The sequence below is a fragment of the Astatotilapia calliptera genome, chromosome 2, assembly GCF_964374335.1.
Source record: "Astatotilapia calliptera chromosome 2, fAstCal68.1, whole genome shotgun sequence".
Lineage (NCBI taxonomy): Eukaryota > Metazoa > Chordata > Actinopteri > Cichliformes > Cichlidae > Astatotilapia > Astatotilapia calliptera.
In genome coordinates this window covers 13,988,069-14,005,827 of record NC_137423.1, presented here as the reverse complement: position 1 = coordinate 14,005,827, position 17,759 = coordinate 13,988,069, and the positions used below count along the sequence as shown (strand labels likewise).

Sequence of the window (17,759 nt, the reverse complement as noted above, 5' to 3'; positions counted from 1 at the left end):
GCAGGCACATTTAGGAAAATTACATAAATCACCAACATCTAAACATTTCCCTCCTCCGGTGCTCTCGTCCTGCACGGGCTGCATTATATTGGTTGACCTTAAGAAAATCACACTACTTCAGCTCATCTGGAAACTCATGAGGATTGATTGTAAAATGATGAGACCCTGTTAGCTGTGACTCTCCGAGTCAGCACTCTGGGCTAAGTGGAAATATGGCGAACGTCAAATATCATTTCCATGGCCGCAGAGTTTAGCGGGAGGAGCGGAGACGGAGAAACTCTGAATCATTACTATGAGCTCAGCCAGCTCTGATGCAGGTGATTCCTCTAATTTGTTTTCTTTGTGGAAGTGGGCGCTCTGCAGGCGTGAATGTAAGCAGCACTTCTCCCCATCATTTGTCTTACTTTCAAGGTCATTACAGCCATTTGTGTGATGCTCGGCTTCCATCAAAGGTCAAACCTCAGAGTGTGTGTGTGGTTCCACTCACCCACGATATCGAACCACTTCTCCCGATGCGGCTCCGTCAAGATGACGCCCACCATCTGAGCGACGCGGTCTGTTTCTATGACAGCAAAGTTGATGTGTGGCTCGACGAACACGATTGGTTCCGCAGAGGCAGGCGGGAGGGCGATCCACTCGATGTTGAGTCGAGCGGTGGATGAATAGGACGGGCTGCCCTGGTCTGTAGCTTTAATCTGGAATAAACAGAGAAACTAAACAGGAAGCTGTGACACACCTGCACATCCAGTCCAGCAGGTAACTGAAAACACTTCCAGCTCACGTCCAGATGTTTTCTTCAGATTCACCAAAAATGACGATTACACCGTCACTCATGTCGCCGCGTCAGATGAACTAACAGCTGAGGGCCTGGACTCACTGGTTACCTATGGTAACTATGGTAACAGTCGTGCCACATACAATAACAATCGCATACTGCTTATGTCATTTTGACTCTAGGGGGCGCTCTGACTGAGTCAGGATCAACACATAGATGCTGACAGACTGAAGGTGTTGCACAACGAGCGCATTCTGAAAAATAAAAAAGACATGAAATTCCTAATTTTTGGGACACAAATCGCAAGTGTGTGTAAAAAAAATCCTTAAATAACAACGGTGAAAAAAAGTGATGATGAGATCCTGACGTCCTGATTTAAGGATGTCAGAGGTGGAAACACATCTGAGGAAATGTAATAATCCGTTCAGAGAGCCGACTGAGCCGGAGCAGAGGTAACCTACGATTATTTTACTATTTCCGTATTGTGAGTGCACTTATTGCCAAATGCAGTGGTCTGATTGGTCAGATCTGTTTGCATCACAAAACATCGGAAAAATTGAGCTTGATAAAATAATCATACATGCAGTAAATTCATCCAATGAGTAAACACTGCGTTAACAACAGGTTTGTAACAGCTTCAGATTCATCAGCCGTATGAAACGTTGACGGGACAAGTAAACTTGCTGTGGTGAAAATTTCTGCAGCACCTACTGTGAGAATATTGTAGCTTTCGGGCAAGAAGTCGCCGTGCGATGTGACCACGCCCGTCACTGGGTCGATTTCAAACTGCTCGTCCACGTTTTCCTGCAGACTGTAGGTTACTGCCGCGTTCGGGCCCTCGTCGTTATCCTGAGCGAGTATCCTGCAGACTTCCTGTTTGCCACCGTCGTGACGCCGTTCAGGCAGCTTGACGTCAAAACGTTTTTCCATGAACTTGGGAGGGTTGTCGTTGGCATCTAGAACCTGAATCACAACGGTGGCGGTGGAGCTCAGAGCCGGAGATCCGTTATCCGACACGATAACCTGAAGGTGAAAAAGAGTTGGAGGGTTAACATCAGAATAATAAAAGCACGATTGATCTTTATATTTACTTTGACTTAATTTTAAACCACTAAATGAATTTCTTGGGGTTTTAAAGCTACGACAAAGATTGCTGGAGGCGGGGGTATTTTTGTGTTGCTGCTAAGAGTTTTCCTTTATTAGGAGTGGGGGAGGTTGGGGTGGAGATGTTCTCCATGTGGTCATGCACCTGTCTTATTTAATCATTAGTTATTATTCATCTCTGGCTCTGTTCCTCAGCTTGTCTTTGTCCCACCTTCCTCCCCCTGACCCTCCCTGAGCCTGGTTCTGTTGGAGGTTTCTTCCTGTTAAAAGGGAGTTTTTCCTTCCCGCTGTCGCCAAAGCGCTTGCTCATAGGGGAGTTATCTGCCTGTTGTTGTTTTCTCTGTAGTATCATTACAAAAAAATGGAGAAGGCTGAGAAGGCTGTTGTTCTAATTTGGAGCTCTATACATAAAACTGATTTGAATAGATAATATCAGAAAAAATAAAAATGGTCTCAGATGGACGGCTCAAATCTCTGAAACTTTGGGTCTGTCCTGAAATGTCACACCAGTTAAGGAAGATTAATTTCCAAGCAGCTGAGATACATTTCTTTTAGTCGGTAGCCAGAAATGTGGTTTGATTTTCTGATGTTGAAATATCTGAACCAGCATCTAAATGTTACCAGTCACATGCCTTTTCTTTCTGCTTTTATCTCATTACACACCTCCGATTGTCCACATAACAACAACATAATTAAATGTAATGACTGTGCACTGATTCCCATTTCTGTGGAAGTTTTAAAGTGGAGCTTCCAACTGAAGTAAAGCTTGTTTCCCTGAGGAAGAATTCCAGTTTTCATACTCTCAGCCTCATGCACTCTTAATTCAAATTCAAATTCAAATTCAAATTTTATTTGTCACGTACACAGTCATACACAGTACGATATGTAGTGAAATGCTTGGACAACTGCTCGTGACCTAAAGAGATCAAAAAAGGAAAAGGCTATGAATAAGATAGGAAATAAATATGAAAAATTAAAAAGGGTAAATTTAACTAGGAAGGAATAAAATATAAATTAAGGTTAAAAATGAAATAACTGTACAACACAAATTAGAATGAAAGGTAAATTTAACTGGGAAGAATAAGATAAATATATAAATTAAAGTTGAAAATAAAATAACTGTACAACAAAATACACAATACACAATATAGAACTATATAAGAATGTATGAAGAAATCTAAATATAAATAAATATATACACAATAACACGGTTATTTTATGCCATGCATTTTTTTTAACCATATATATCTTAAATATTTAACATGAGCCAACAACACAAACCAACAGAGACACACTAAAAGATGAACTATTGGCCTTTAAAAAAAAAATATTGGAAATAAATAAATAATAATCATCACAACACATTCGGACGGGGCAAAAAACCTTTTTCAGTTTTATTTGTTCGTCTGAAAACTTTCTCGAAAAAATCGTTATGTGTGGGGGGGTTGTGCTATTTCCTGACTCAGCGTGTCAGTAAAGCAGCGAGCACTGCTGTGTATTCTGGATTTATGGGAACGTCGGCGATTCACAGCAGAGCTGGATTTGTGTTCCTGTTTCTGCATCGATCTGATGGGAAGAGAAAATGTTGTTTATCAGAGTCTCACCTCAATACTGTGCTCCGGTTTATCCTCTCGATCCAAAGCTGAGACAGTGCTGATAACACCTGCAAACACAAACACACACACCAAACACAGGTGCTGTTAGCAGGAAGTGAGAGTGCAGGTTACACATAAACAAACAGAGTTGGGAGTTTTTGTGTGTGTGTGTGTTGTGGCGGTTGGGAATGGAGGCGGGTGTCCCTGAGTAGTAACAGAAGAAAACACATTGTATTTTACAGCTCTTGATGTTGTTTCTGTTGTTTTTGTTTTTGAGGGTCACTCAATGTTTGTTTATGTCGCTATAAAAAATTACAACAAACAGCTAAAAAAAAGATGATGATGATGATGGCGGTGTGATGCAGTGCTGAGGTGAAGTCGACCTGAATAAAGACTGATACAGATATCAAACAGGGACAGAGTGAGCGATGGATCGCGTGATAAACTTCTGAAGCAGAGAACAAGCCGCCTTCAACACGACAGAGATCGCATCGAGGAGCTTTGCAAAGGACTTTCTTCTGTTTGTCTAAAAAAAGAAACAGCATCCATTTTTTTTGCATTGTTTAATATCAAGAATAAACTTTCAGAAGACATTAAAAAACCTCCATTTCCTTCCGCTCTCCACTTCAATGTCGTGGGGGCGGGGGCTGGAGCCCATCCCGCTGCCACCAGGCAAAGGCTGGGGCGTCCGGACTCGATCGTTTTCTCACAGAAACTGGAGCTGTCGGTACTGATGCTGGCAGAACAGGAAAAAACTGGAGGCCCATAAACTCAAAATAACCAACAGGAGACAGAAGCATAGAGCGGCTGCTCATAAGGGGAGGGCATCACCTTCAGCATGGCTGGGAGATACGGGAAGCACCTGTGTCACATTACAGGACCAGTGGAATTTACTGTTGAAAGACAAAACCACTATTTTGTCATCCAAAGCTGCTCTACAGTTGGAAATTAGCAATTTGGGTCACCTTACACTCAGAGCACAACACTGACTGATCACTGGGAGGAGGGGTCACTCACAGCCAATCAGATGCTTCCGCCGCATCCGCCTGAGCTCAGTCGGCCTCTGAACTGTGTGACAGGTGATTATCAGACACCGCGAGGGAAACCGCGGCTGACAGTTTGCTGAATCAGCGTGTTTAAGTGTCTGCAGCTGCTGGGAGAAGCGTCCTAGACACACAGCAACAGGCTGGGAAAATACAAGTCTCTGTGTCTCCAACCAAAAGAGGTGTGGGAGCTGCAGACAGAGGAGGGGGTCGTAAGTGCTGCAAAAGAGGCCCCACTGAGCGTCATCGAGTCCTTTTATGACAGAGCAAACAAGCCCTGCTGGGAGGGACAGGTGGGAACGTTAGAAAGTGTGTTCCTGTCATTAGTGCAGATGTGGGAATCACGGCTAAAGCCTCGTCCCTCCCCACCGCCTGTTTTCACTCAGCCATCCAGGACGCCTGTCAAAACCACACGAGGACAAACAGCTGCTTCTGCGTCAGGGGCCGTTCATTCCTTTTTCGCAGGATTCACATCACATTTTTACGTCTCTTCTTTTTTGAATGTGGACTAGTTTCACTTGCTTTTTAATTCAGACATCGCAAATTTCTGAGAACTATTTCAGAAATGCCAATGAGAAAAAAGTTTGAGAATTTTTGTTTGTATGTTACTGAGGGGTAATTAGCAGGTATCTGTGTCTGTGTGACATTCCCACTGAGTCTGTGGATTCAGCTTGATAACAAGGTCGGTGGAGCCTTGGCACTCCAACCTCTCATCCACATACAGTCACTCCTGCCTCCGAAAAGCCAACATGGCAACGGCCAAAACACATTAAGGCTTCAAAGCTGGGCTTTTGGCTGCATCCTTCCTTTACACAGTGTATCGTTCCCGTCTCGATAGACGTAATAATTCAGTCTCAGGCTCTGAGACTGAGAATGTGCTACCCAAGACAGATTTCATATAAAAGTTGGTCTCAGGTGTTGGACTCTTTTTCATGTAAATTTGTTAATAGTAAGAAAAATATCATACATCTTGGTGAGTGCTTTGTGTATGTCAAGAATATAAAATACACAATCGCATCATATCACTTTTTGAATCATCAACAGCCTGCAGCCATTTGAGGAATTTGCTGTTGCAAAATGCTAATGAAGTGGGCACATTCCTGACTTGCCTGGCCTTGTCAACAAACAAACACATAATGAAGTGTTCCACGAGATGCTTTTTCTCAAAACACACACGACAATGTTTCATGTGCATTTCTGCATTAAAGCACGAAGCTTCCTCGATTCTTCTCGCCTGAAACGGACACAGCGCTGTGGTCATGAGTCACTTTCATCTTGTCAAGGCACGAGTGGTTTCACCCTCATATTACTAATAAGAGGTTCATTTGTTAACAGTAAGACAAGGTGGGTCATGTTCCAAAGAGGAACAGGTTCCAGGTAACATGATCTCCCTCTGCTTACGCCGTTTTTCTAATCTATATAAGCTAGTACACGATATTTCTTTGATTCTTTGTTGTCAAAGGATTTTAAGGACAGCTCAGTTTGCTGTCTACAAGTAAAAGTCAGAGAGGATGTCAGCACATCCTAAAAGTCTGTTTGATTTAAGCTATGACAGCCTGTGCTCCGACATGGCTCCAGGAGTGTTAGTGACCACTGAAGGCAGAAGATGAGGTCCCAGTTCGAGTCCAGTTCATCCCGTATGAGCTGAAAGAAGCTGAGGTCAGAGCTCTAGAGGCCACAAAATGGCAACTAGGTTTCCTGTTGATTTGGACTTCAGTGAACCACAAAAACCAGTTGCAGACCTCGAAGTCAAAAAGCCTGTTTAGCATTTGTTCTGATGTTTACTGGACCTGTGGAAGCTGCGATTTAATGTAAAAACTATTAGTAAGAGCTCCAACAGCACAAATGTGGTCCACAGTAGGGGTGGGTTTTTATAATCGATTTATCGATTAAAATCGATTCTGGCTTGGATAACGTGAAATCGATTCATTAAAATCCTGAATCGATTTTTTAATATAAATTTATTTTGCCCGAAATGCCAGAATCTCAGGTGAAACCTCACAAAATTTCAACAACCACCAAACAGCTAAGACAGTAAATGAGAGCAGGAACATGGATTCTGCACACACAGCGCAACCCGCGGATCAGAATCAGTCAGATGTCGCCTTTCTCACAGTCGGGGCTGAAAGCCGACAGCTCGCTGATTCTGATCTGTCGGCAGGTCCGCGCTTTGTGTTCACGCCCTTTATGCGCTGATTCTAAAGCTGTTAGTTTGATGTCTCTCCAAACAATATTGACCGAACCAGCAGCAAAAGAAGATCCAAACTACGCTTCACATAAACATCGTCATGTATTCACTCTTACTTTTACTGTTTTGCTTCGACCACGATGCACAGCTCTCTCTCTCTGTACTTCAAGAACAGTTTTTCTTCATTATTCGCTTGCTTGTTACGCACAAGTCTGCCGTTGTTTACAGCGCTGTCGGCCGACGTTTTTTTTCTTTCCGTTTTATATACTTCCAAAAAGAAAACCTAATTTCTGCCGTTCAATACTGAACAAATTTAAACTTTTTAAAAGTATGCAAAATGCAAAACACTTAACTGTGTCTCTAATAAAACCGCTGTAACTTCAGAGGTAATGTTCATTTATTGATTAATGGATTTCTTTCGTTTATGATGTACTGCAGAATATTTTTATAAAATCCCAGGCCAGGAAAATCACCTTCATGTTTTTCTGTGTTTCTGTGCATCACAGCAGATGCCTTTAAAGGCATCTGCTGTGATGCACACACTTTTGATAAAGTCTTGCGTGTGTCAGCTTCCTTTTTATAGATACAAAAATATGTAAATGTACTGATCTGAATTATAATATTTCTGACTGTCAAAATTTCCCAGATTCAAATCGAATTGAATCGAATCGAATTAAATCGAATCGAATTAAATCGAATCGTGGATCAATTCGGGACCTTGTGAATCGGAATTGAATCGATTCTAGAAATCAGTGACGATACCCAGCCCTAGTCCACAGGTCCAGTTCAGGAACTCCAGCTAGCTGAGGAGAAGCCTAGCAGGCAGCTAGCAGCTACAGCCACTTGTGTCACCAGCAGTCTTGCCGACTTAGCGACTTTGTCGCTATATTTAGCGAGTTTTCAGATCACCTTAGCGACTTTTTTTCTAAAAAGCAACTAGCGACAAATCTGGCGACTTTTTCTGGTGGTATTGGAGACTTATTTATGACGACTTTTTGACATGAAAACGCGTTTTTTACTCACTTTGTCTCTTCCACGATGTTATTTCTCTCTAAAACACCGTAGGTTACAATTACATTAGCATGAACAATTATGCAAATTAGGCGATGACGTCATTTGGCAACTTCTAGCGACTTTTAGGACAGCCAATAGCGATTTTCCTTACTGAGGAGTTGGCAACACTGGTCACCAGCCACCCGTCAGTCAAAGAGACCACAGCCCTAATAATGCACGTTTATTTTTGCACGTTTATTATCACTGCTGGAGCCTCTGCTAGATGTTAGAGGAACTTCAGGTTTTAGGAGTTTTTTTACTTTAATTATTTTTAGTTTGCAGCACAGGGATAAAAAAAAATAAAACTTCGGTCAGTTCTGCAAGAATTTGGGTCAGTGTCAGTCAGCTGTCCTCAGCCTGCAGCCTCAGAATACAAAAAGGTTCACAGAGATTTAATAACCCCTTTTCAGCAAAACACTATTCATCCTGTGCTTCTATGCATGAGTAAATGGATACCAAATACACCTGCATTTATAGAAAAATACTTGTTTGAATGTGACACACTCCAGCTGGCAGCAAACCTTTGCCCCGTCTCTGAGCGACATCTCTGTAATCCCTCGGTACACTGGCCTCGGGGCGTGGACAAATAGCATGTTAGAGGACGAGGACAGGGCTGGTAGCGGCTGGTAGCATCACAGCTAATGCTGCGCTCAATAGCTTTAACTTCAAAGTCCTCGCCAGGTGATTCAGCTTCAACTGTCAGCGAGGAAGGCAGAGATGTTTAGGCTTCCTCATTGTTCCCGTCATGCTAACTCAGTTTTTATTTCAGGTCGCACGTGACTGACTCTGTGAGTGACTCTCAGGGAGCTCCCTGTTGTATAGGTATAGACAGACCTAGCTTCCGCAGCACATACTGCACTCATGCTTGCAACACTGCATTTGCAAGCATGCATATGCTTGTTAGCTTTTCACCCATGAATCAAAATGTAACACGTACAGATATACCAAAACACTCTGCAACAGAGGCCTGCCAGATGTCCTGCACACACAAAGGGAGTTTGAATCAAGATGTAAATCAATTGCAATGAGAGCATGAAGTCTCTTTTTCTGCTCGAGCTGCTCGTGAAATGCCAGAATGACGCTGAGCAACTTGATCCAATTACATCCCAGAGTTCCTGTATTTTTGCCTGCACATATGCTGCTCACTGAATGCTTCAATACCATGATTCAGGGGTGAGAAATGTTTAAGTGGGAGGGAGGAGACGTGAGCCAAAGCTGGAAAACTGGAAAATTGTACTTTTGTACTATATTCTAATAATAAATTCAATAACAAAATAATTATAGCTGCAATTAAAAACACAATGTCTACCTGTTGGATGGAATAAGTGCTAGGTCTGGAAATTATTTTTTCAATCTTATGAAGGTTTAGGAACTTTAAGGACAGAGTTCAGAGTACTGACCATGTTTTTATTGGTGAGTACTCATAATTAAGGTTAAACACTCTTTGTACAGCTGGGGGCAGTTTGGCCTTTCTCCATGTACTCACGCTTCCTCTCACAGTCCAAAGACATACACCAGGGGTGTCCAACTCCAGTCTTTGTTCCGACACACCTGAATCACATGAATGGCTTGTTATCAGGCCTTTGCCAAAATTGATGGCATACTGAAGAGGTAATCCAACCATTTTATTCAGCAGTGGTGGAGTAGGAATGCATCTAAAAGCTGCAGGACAGTAGCTCTCAAGTTGGACACCCCTGACGTTAAATAAACTGTTGAGGTTAAATTGACTGTAGGTGTGTGTGTGTCTCTCTGTGGGACAGACTAGCAAAGTGTCCAGAGTGTATTCTGCCGCTCGCCCTGTGACGCTGCAGCCTTGAATTGGACAAGTTAAAGAAAAGGTCTGGATGGATAAGAAATTCTCCAGGTTAGCTTGCCATTCAAAACTTGGTGTTAAAATGTTGTGCCTCAGTTTGCGACTGAGATAACTCACATGATATCACCTTGTTTTACCTTTCTGAGCCAGGAAAACTTTCTGTGACATGTTGAAATTCATCAAGGTCTCCTTTGATTATATTTTTCATTGAAGAGTATTCACCTGTGTTAGGATCGATGTCAAAGTGCAATCGGTGAGATTCCAGCATCTGGAAGGAAAGCTTCCCCTCAGAGGACGTGTCCACATCTGTGGCCGACACCTTGATGACGGATTCGACCGTGTCCACGTTCTCTGGGACAGATGCAAAATACATCGGCTGGGAAAGTTCGGGAGCATTGTCATTAATGTCCAGGACCTCGATGAAGACGTGAGTCCAGGTGATCAGAGGCTCAGTCCCCAGATCGGTGGCGTAGACGGAGAGCCAGTAATGAGGCGCCGTCTCGCGGTCCAGCATCTCTGTCATACGAATCACACCTAAACACACCAACGGTACAGTTAAATCATTGTTGTCTACACTGGTATTCACATGTTTCAAACATGCTGCCCTGCCTCAGGAATGAATCACTTATCCATCTAATCTGTTCATGCTTAATCACTGTACAGCCCGGGAGGAACTAGCAGCCACTTGCGCCGTCACTGAGCTTAAGGTGTCTCTTTGCATTCAAAAAAAATCTGGAAAGGAGCCCAGACGTGGGTTGTGAAATTTTAAGTTATTCCCTGTTCAGCAAAATGTGTGACATATTTGTGTTAGCTTAATACGCTAGAAAAGAGGCCCGCACAGAGGCCTGAACACAATGGAAATGTACTCCTCTGCACAGTGGTCTGAAGAGGCTGTTTAAATGTTGATGCCCCAAGTGAGAGATAATGAAGCAGCAACGTGGAGACAAAGACATATTTCAGCATAACTCTTTTGTCACAGTGAACGCCATTCAGTCTGATTTTATTTGAGTCTTAAGTACAGCAGCAGGCCAATGGAATACATTGTGATACGCTGCAAGGTCGCAGGGTATCCTCTGCAAAGGATATGCTGATGGAAAAATATACAAACTACTTTAACAACCCCAGACGAAGAACTGCTTCTTCAAGCAAGTACACGTCCCGTTCTATCAGAGTGAGCACATGAGCATACAGCTGTAAAGTTCAATGCAGCACGAGGCGTGTCAGAGAGGTGGAAAAGACAAATGTTACCATGCAACACTTGTGCCGTTTAATTTATGCTGCAGTGCTAATTACTGTTTACAGAGCACAACGGTTCTGACCTTTGACCTTTCTACTGAGAACTAGTCTATAATCTTTACCCTTCACTGAAGACACACTCTGCTAAACAGTGCTTTATTTAGCAGGTGGTTAGCTTTGGCTTTCAGTCAGATTGGTTCTTAGCTCCTAAACTTTGTTTCTATATGGAAACCTAGTGTGTTACCAGGTGAGATTTAATGGTGCAACCTTTGGAGAGGACAAAGGCCTTTTCCCAGTCTTTCTGCTAAGCTAAACTATGAGAGCGAGATCAGGCTTCACATCTGACTAAAAATTGCTAACATTGCTTTTCTACTTTTTAGATAAAAACATCACAACAACAAAAATTGAATCACCAAGTGTTAGTTACCTGCTTCCTCATCAATGGTGAACACTCCTAAGCCAGAACCATCATGGATGTGGTACCTGACAACCCCGTCTCTGCCCAGGTCTTTGTCTGAAGCCGTGAGAGTTACCACAGATGTCCCTACAGCTGAGTCCTCCTTTACCAGAGCTTCATAGACGAACTCTGAGAACACCGGCCGGTGGAGGTTCTCATTGACATCCAGAACCTCGATCTCCACGAAGCATGACGATGACAAGGAGCGAGGGAGGCCGTGGTCGACTGCCCAGACTGTGAGATTGTAAGATGGCCGCCTCTCAAAGTCCAGCTCTCTCTCGAGGGTGAGGGCGCCGGTGGAGGAGTCGAGATGGAAGATCCCGCTCTCTGTGTTTTTGAGATTATAGGTGACAAGGCCTCCACTGCCCAGATCCAAGTCCATGCTGTCCACCCAGACAAGCAGCGTGCCCACAGGAACATCTTCTGGAACTTTTATTTTATGCACTTTGGGCACAAATTTGGGTGGGTTGTCATTTATATCCTGCAAAATCACCACCAGGTTGACAGTGGAGAACAGCTGAGGGCCGACTGTAGCCTGGTCTCTTGCTTCAATCAGGAGATCATGCTTGGGTGAGCTTTCTCGATCCAGTCTACCCGTCACAATCAGCTCTCCGGTGAATTCATCCATCCTGAACATGTCGGTCATTGTCAGGAGGGAATACTGGACTTTACCACTCATATCTGAGTCCAGGTCTGCTGTGCGACATGTAAAAATAACCGAATTCACCTCTTTGTTTTCAGGCACGTGGATCACGTACCTGGGCTGATCGAAAACAGGAGGATTGTCATTGACATCCATGATGTTAACGGCAATGAATTTCCACGCAGAAGTTTGCGGTATTCCCAAGTCATAAACAGTGATGTTCAAAATGTAGAACCCCTTTCTCTCTCTGTCAAGTGGACAAACTAGCCGAAGATCACCAGAGAACGTATCAATGGAGAAACAGCCATCTTCATTCCCACTCGAGATGGCGTACACAAGCTTACTATTAAACCCAGAGTCGTTGTCTGTTGCTTTGAACTGAACAATGGTTGAATTTAATGGATGGTTCTCGACGAGATCAATCGAACTGGGAATGCTTGTATCAAACTTGGGAGAATGTCGATTGGTGATGTGGATATCTGAGAATGTGTCCTCCTCCTGATTGATTAAAATGGGTTTGATTGACTTGATTAGTTTATCAGTGACCTGTTTGGCAATGCCAGTTTCCTTGCAGTGCAGCGTTCGATCTTCACCTCGGTTAGTAATGGTTACCCTGACAACCGATGCTTCAGAGTGATGCTTCCCATCGGTGGCTACAACTCTCAGAGTGAATGAACCCTGCAGCAGAGGGATAGGTTGTTTCAGGGAAATGACTCCAGTCACAGAGTTGATCCCGAACACTTGGAGCTCGTTCCCTGACTCGATGACATACCTCAGCTGCTGCAGCTCATCTAAATCAATAGCTGACAGCTTTGCGACTTCGTGTCCCACAGGTAAATCCAGAGGTACAGTAACATTGCAGCCCACCTGCTCGAACAGAGGGATGTTATCGTTGATGTTGTTCAGAGTTATTGTCACAGGGCTTTCGCTGACCTGACTGAAGGGGCCGCCGCTGTCCGACGCCCAAACTCTCAGGTGATACCGCCGTTTCATCAGTTCATAGTCCAAGTGTTCGGAGGTAGAGATGATGCCCGTGAATGGATCTATTGTAAAAGGCAAAGGGCCTGAATTTGCAATCGCGTAAGTCACAAAGCCGTTTTTGCCTTTGTCTTTGTCTGAAGCTGCTACTTTCAACACGCTGCTGCCAACAGGGCTGTTTTCATCCAGCGTGGCCTGATAGGATGTCTGTGTGAACTCTGGGCTGTTGTCGTTTTCATCCGTTATCTCCACCACGATGTGAGTTTCAGCTTCACCGTGATTGGCCATTACATCAAACTCATATCGATCTTTCCTCTCATAATCAAATTTCCCTGTAGTTATGATAATCCCAGTTTTAGGATTGATCTTAAAGTTAGAGGTGTCTGGATTGTTCTTGATACTAAAGGTAACGTTAAAGGGAACTGAGGTGACAGAAACCTTAAGTACATGAGTCTGTGGGGGTGAAAACTCACTCAGAGTCACAATGTAGGTGTCCTCCAAAAATGCCAGTGGGCTGTAATGATAGGCTGGAATGTGGATTTGTGTGATTGGAGAGAGGAAACTTGGCAAGCTCCTGTCTTTAGCTTGCAGTGAAAGATTCAACCCAAAACGAGCCTGAGACCAGATAATCCTCTTTGTAGAGATCACTTGGAAGTCACTGCCCTGCACACCTGAGGGGATTACCTCAAACCACTTGTGGGGATCCCCTCCAATGATATTGAGGGATTCCACTGGCTTAACTCCTTCCTCCACATGGACATTGATATCTATTTTTCCATCTGCAGACACTGTAGCTTCAGGGGGCGGTGTGATAACTGGAGATGCCATGGTCATCTTTTGTATGTTTACAGTGACCCTGGCGACATTCCCAAATTTCTGAACACCGGATATCTTTTTAGTCCTGTCCTCTGCTAATACGGTGAGGTCGTAGCGCTGTGCGCGAGTGTGATTGAGCCTCTTGATGAGGCTCACCGTGCCCGTGAAAGGGTCAACAACAAACGGATGAGCTCTGCTGGTGAATGAATAATAAAACTCAGCATTGCTCCCAATGTCGGCGTCTGTAGCGCTGACTTTGGTGACACTTGACTTTAGAGGAGCGTCCTCCCTGATGGCCACATTGTACGATGCCGGGTAGAAGAGAGGCTTTAAGTCGTTGGTGTCAAGCACCTGGACGAAGACCTTCGTCATTGCCTCGAAGCCAAAAGTGCTTTCCTTTGCCTCCACAGTGAGAGTGTACGAGTCTCGGACCTCCCTGTTGAGGAGAGCCGAGTTGCTGCTGCGCGTCTTGATCCTGAGAAAGCAGAAATTTCCGACTTTGACTGCCTCTGCTTTGAAGAAGCTGTCATCGTCACCTGAGACGATGTTGTACTTGATGTCCCACAGCGGATCTGTCACTTCAATGCCCATCTTCACCTGCGTCTCAACGTACATCCGCGGGGCTGAGTTCTCGTTGATGGCAGCGTTGTAGAGGTGGTGTGTAAACAGCAGAGGAGAACTGCCTTTTCCCAGTCTATAACTACCTTCAGATCTTGTCACACATGTGAGGACTGAGGCAAAAACAAGAAGGATTGCTCCTGAAGCTGCCATCATAATCCCCTTTTTGAACATTTTCACATCTGTAAAAAAGACAGAAAAGAGAAGAATAAAAGTCATGTAAGAAAAGCCTTTAGGGAGAGACAACAGCTGCCTGTATCACACGACAAGACATGAAATGTACACTCCAAGCTATTTTGTAAATAGACCAATCACTTCCCTGAAGCTCGAGCACAAAGAGTACAACAGAGAAAGCACATTGACACAACAGCCGAGGGGAGGCTGCGGAGAGGCGTCTCACTCTTGTCCTAACTTGTCTTGACAAAACGTAAAACCAGTAAAACGCTGGATTGTTTCAGGCCAACAAGCTTTTTCAGAGAGTTGGCAGCCCAAATACCCCCTAATCATTTCTCTGAGGCTGAATATCAGCAGCGCAGAGTTGTCCCAATAATCGCCTTGAGTCATTGCAACGATGTGTGGAGGAGTGGTAGGTGATGGTGGGTGGCTCAGAGACTGAGAGCACTTATCCGTGGAGGCATGAGTCATTAAACTGCTACACCCATAACCTTTTACAGGGAAGACCTGATCAAAAAGTTAAACATATAAAACCAACAATCACTACCTGCAGCCCACATTCATGTCCAACTCTACAAAGCTCACATATGTGTTTTGTCTTTTATTCTTCCAGTTTAACAGCATCTTTTATTATAAGGTGTTCTGAAAGACAATGCTTTTTAATCAGATTCAATTCATGCGCCAGCTGCAGCGAGAAATAACGGACCTGAGTAACAGACCTACAGTGTCTGTTGGGAGGTTGGAGGCATATGGTGCAGTTATAATTCCTTTTTTTACTTTCTCTTTGACTTCCTGGGAAACTTCAGACTCTAAACCAGGTTAGCCTTAGGGAAAGACAGTGGTTTTAACCTGTTTACACTTTCTGCATAAATGAGTCACAGCAGCAGCAGCTGAACATGTTCTGAAAAGATGGACTTGGACCAAACCTGATGATGATGACGATGATCATGCAAAAAAAATCAAAAGATTTTTTCCATTTTTGCTACATTCAGCATTTTGTCCAATGTATTGCTCACAATTTGTTTATACAAACGAAATCATTTAAGGGGGTTAGGATGAAGACATCCCCGTGATGATGTAGAGGCCTAAAACTCAAATCTGATGAAGACATACATCAAAAGTTAAGGATTTCACTGCCAGTGTTGTCTTACACTTTAAAGTTTGTCTTTCAAAATCATGACCCACAATATCCTTCTGAACCTAATCCATGTTTCCATACATCAGCATTGTAGCATAACTCTTCAGCATCTCTGGAATCGCCATATCTACCTATGCTAATGTTTTCCTGTGGTTCATCATGTCCATGTGGTCCAAGCCTCTGATTGATGGTGTGTACACGGCGTGCTGGCAGAAAGATCAACCCCATCAGGACACAAAAAGCTAAAAGTAACTCACAAATGACCTAAAACCATGAATCACACAACTGCTTTAAAAGTGAAGCTCCCTTTATTTAGAGGAGTACAAAGAGTCTGATGTGTCCAAGGAATCTGGAAAATAATGAGGATGCCCACACCATCCTCACTGCGTCTCTGACAGTTCATCCAACAAATCTGAACACACAAAAGGGCAAGACAAAAGATGCCTTATTGTGGCAGAAAGTTATGAATACCAGTATCTCACACGATCTCACACTCATGTGGGTTTAGGAAAACAGCACTCCCGGACGCGCTGATGGTTTGGTCCCGAGTCTCCAGGTAGGCTGGCGCTGGAGTTTTCACTGGACGGTGACAGGTATGAGGGGTGTTATCTCCACTCACATGGTGACAGTTGATCAGATTACAAACGCCAACGTCACAGCTTGGAATTCAAAAGAGAGGCAAGGTGTTTTGTAATTTAGCCAGGCTTTCTGCACCATCATTTTTTTCTGGTGCTCACGTCTATTTTGTGACCGGCACATTTTAGATGCACTGCTTCAGGGTTTGACTTGACTTTTTTAGGACACCTCACAGATCGCTGATCTCTCCACCGAGAATATTTATGCTGCCTGGAAATGTGGACATTTTGGGACATCTTTATTTTTATAATCACAGTCCAAATGTCTCTTTTCCTGTAAAAGCATGCTTATAATGTAAAACTGGGAAATATTGTTACGCAAGCGCTAAAACTTACTTACTTAAAACCTGACTTATTACCTCCTTATTTAAATGGTCTTACCCAGGGGCGATTTTAGCCCATTTTTGAGGGTGCTTCAGCACCCCCAAAATGAATCAAAGCACCCCCAAAGATTTCTTACTTTTTTTTGACAATATTTGCTGTTTGTGGGACACACTACTAAAAATATAAAAAGCATACAGTACGTAATTGAGATGGAACATTTTAACAACAAAAGTATAGATAACCCCTCCCCCCTCCCAAAGTGGTTTGTTCCAGCTCTCCCCTGCTCGGGCTCTAGCGCCGTTGCTGCCAGAGCGATGGTGGCTGAGACGCAGCGGAGCAGAGGTGTAAGTGCCTGGCTTAAAACAGGACATGTTAGCTGCCTTTAACCTTCAGTTACTCTTTATATAGTTAGGTAGGAGTCAGGCCATGTTTCTTTTTAGCTGAAAAATATTACACCAGGTAACCTGCAGTGTTGAAAACGTGTTTTCCGACTATGTTTGCTACCCTACAATCCGTCCTGCTTTGTAGTAAAATCAGCAACATTTGACCGTCCTGTTGCTCCCATTTAAATGTATGCAGCCTATTTAAAATGTAAAACGTAACATTGTCCGCAGCCTACTGTTGTTACCACCGTCCTGTTTTAAATGTAATGAGAGAAACTGGTTATTTTGTCATATGTGCCGATATTGAACCCAAGGTACTAACTAGCTAACTGACTGGATGCCCATTAACCTTATAACTCCTGTTGTGTGTGTGTGTTTGTTTGTGTACAGAGAGACAGCCAGGTTCATAATGGATATGAGGTAGTTTTTTCAAAAAAAGGAGCCACATTCAGGTAAAAGTGTAAAATCAAATGATCCATCAATAAAGGATAATGTTGGATCAGTGTTTCAATATTTGTATCCTTTATTAGATGTACATGTGGTTTGTTTATTTGCCTTTTGGTTAAAAGTAAACTGAGAGAGGACTTCTTTTTTATTAGGCTTTTATTACCGCTAATCATTTATTTAAGCTCAGTTTTTAAAACCTTAGGATGTAACTACAGCCCAGCCCATGCAGCAGTATATGAATGACTAACCTCGTATTGTGGATGGATTATCTCAGTTGTTCTCCTGGCTGAAGTTTGGTCCTTTTACAGCATCCTGCCATGCGATTACATTTGTTCCTGA

The 17,759-nt window shown here is 43.4% G+C and overlaps 1 protein-coding gene across 1 annotated transcript in view; it reads right to left on the bottom strand.

The window, feature by feature from the left end:
• Positions 1 to 17,759, bottom strand: part of fat2 (FAT atypical cadherin 2) — a 98,006-nt gene that overhangs the window by 67,728 nt on the left and 12,519 nt on the right. The window contains exons 2-6 of the mRNA XM_026185187.2: positions 11,235 to 14,501; positions 9,794 to 10,105; positions 3,484 to 3,542; positions 1,487 to 1,798; positions 488 to 695 (exon numbers count right to left, since the gene is read on the bottom strand). Of these exons, the coding sequence (XP_026040972.2) occupies positions 488 to 695; positions 1,487 to 1,798; positions 3,484 to 3,542; positions 9,794 to 10,105; positions 11,235 to 14,493 (4,150 nt within the window). The 5' untranslated portion in view covers positions 14,494 to 14,501. The remainder of the gene's footprint in view (positions 1 to 487; positions 696 to 1,486; positions 1,799 to 3,483; positions 3,543 to 9,793; positions 10,106 to 11,234; positions 14,502 to 17,759) is intronic.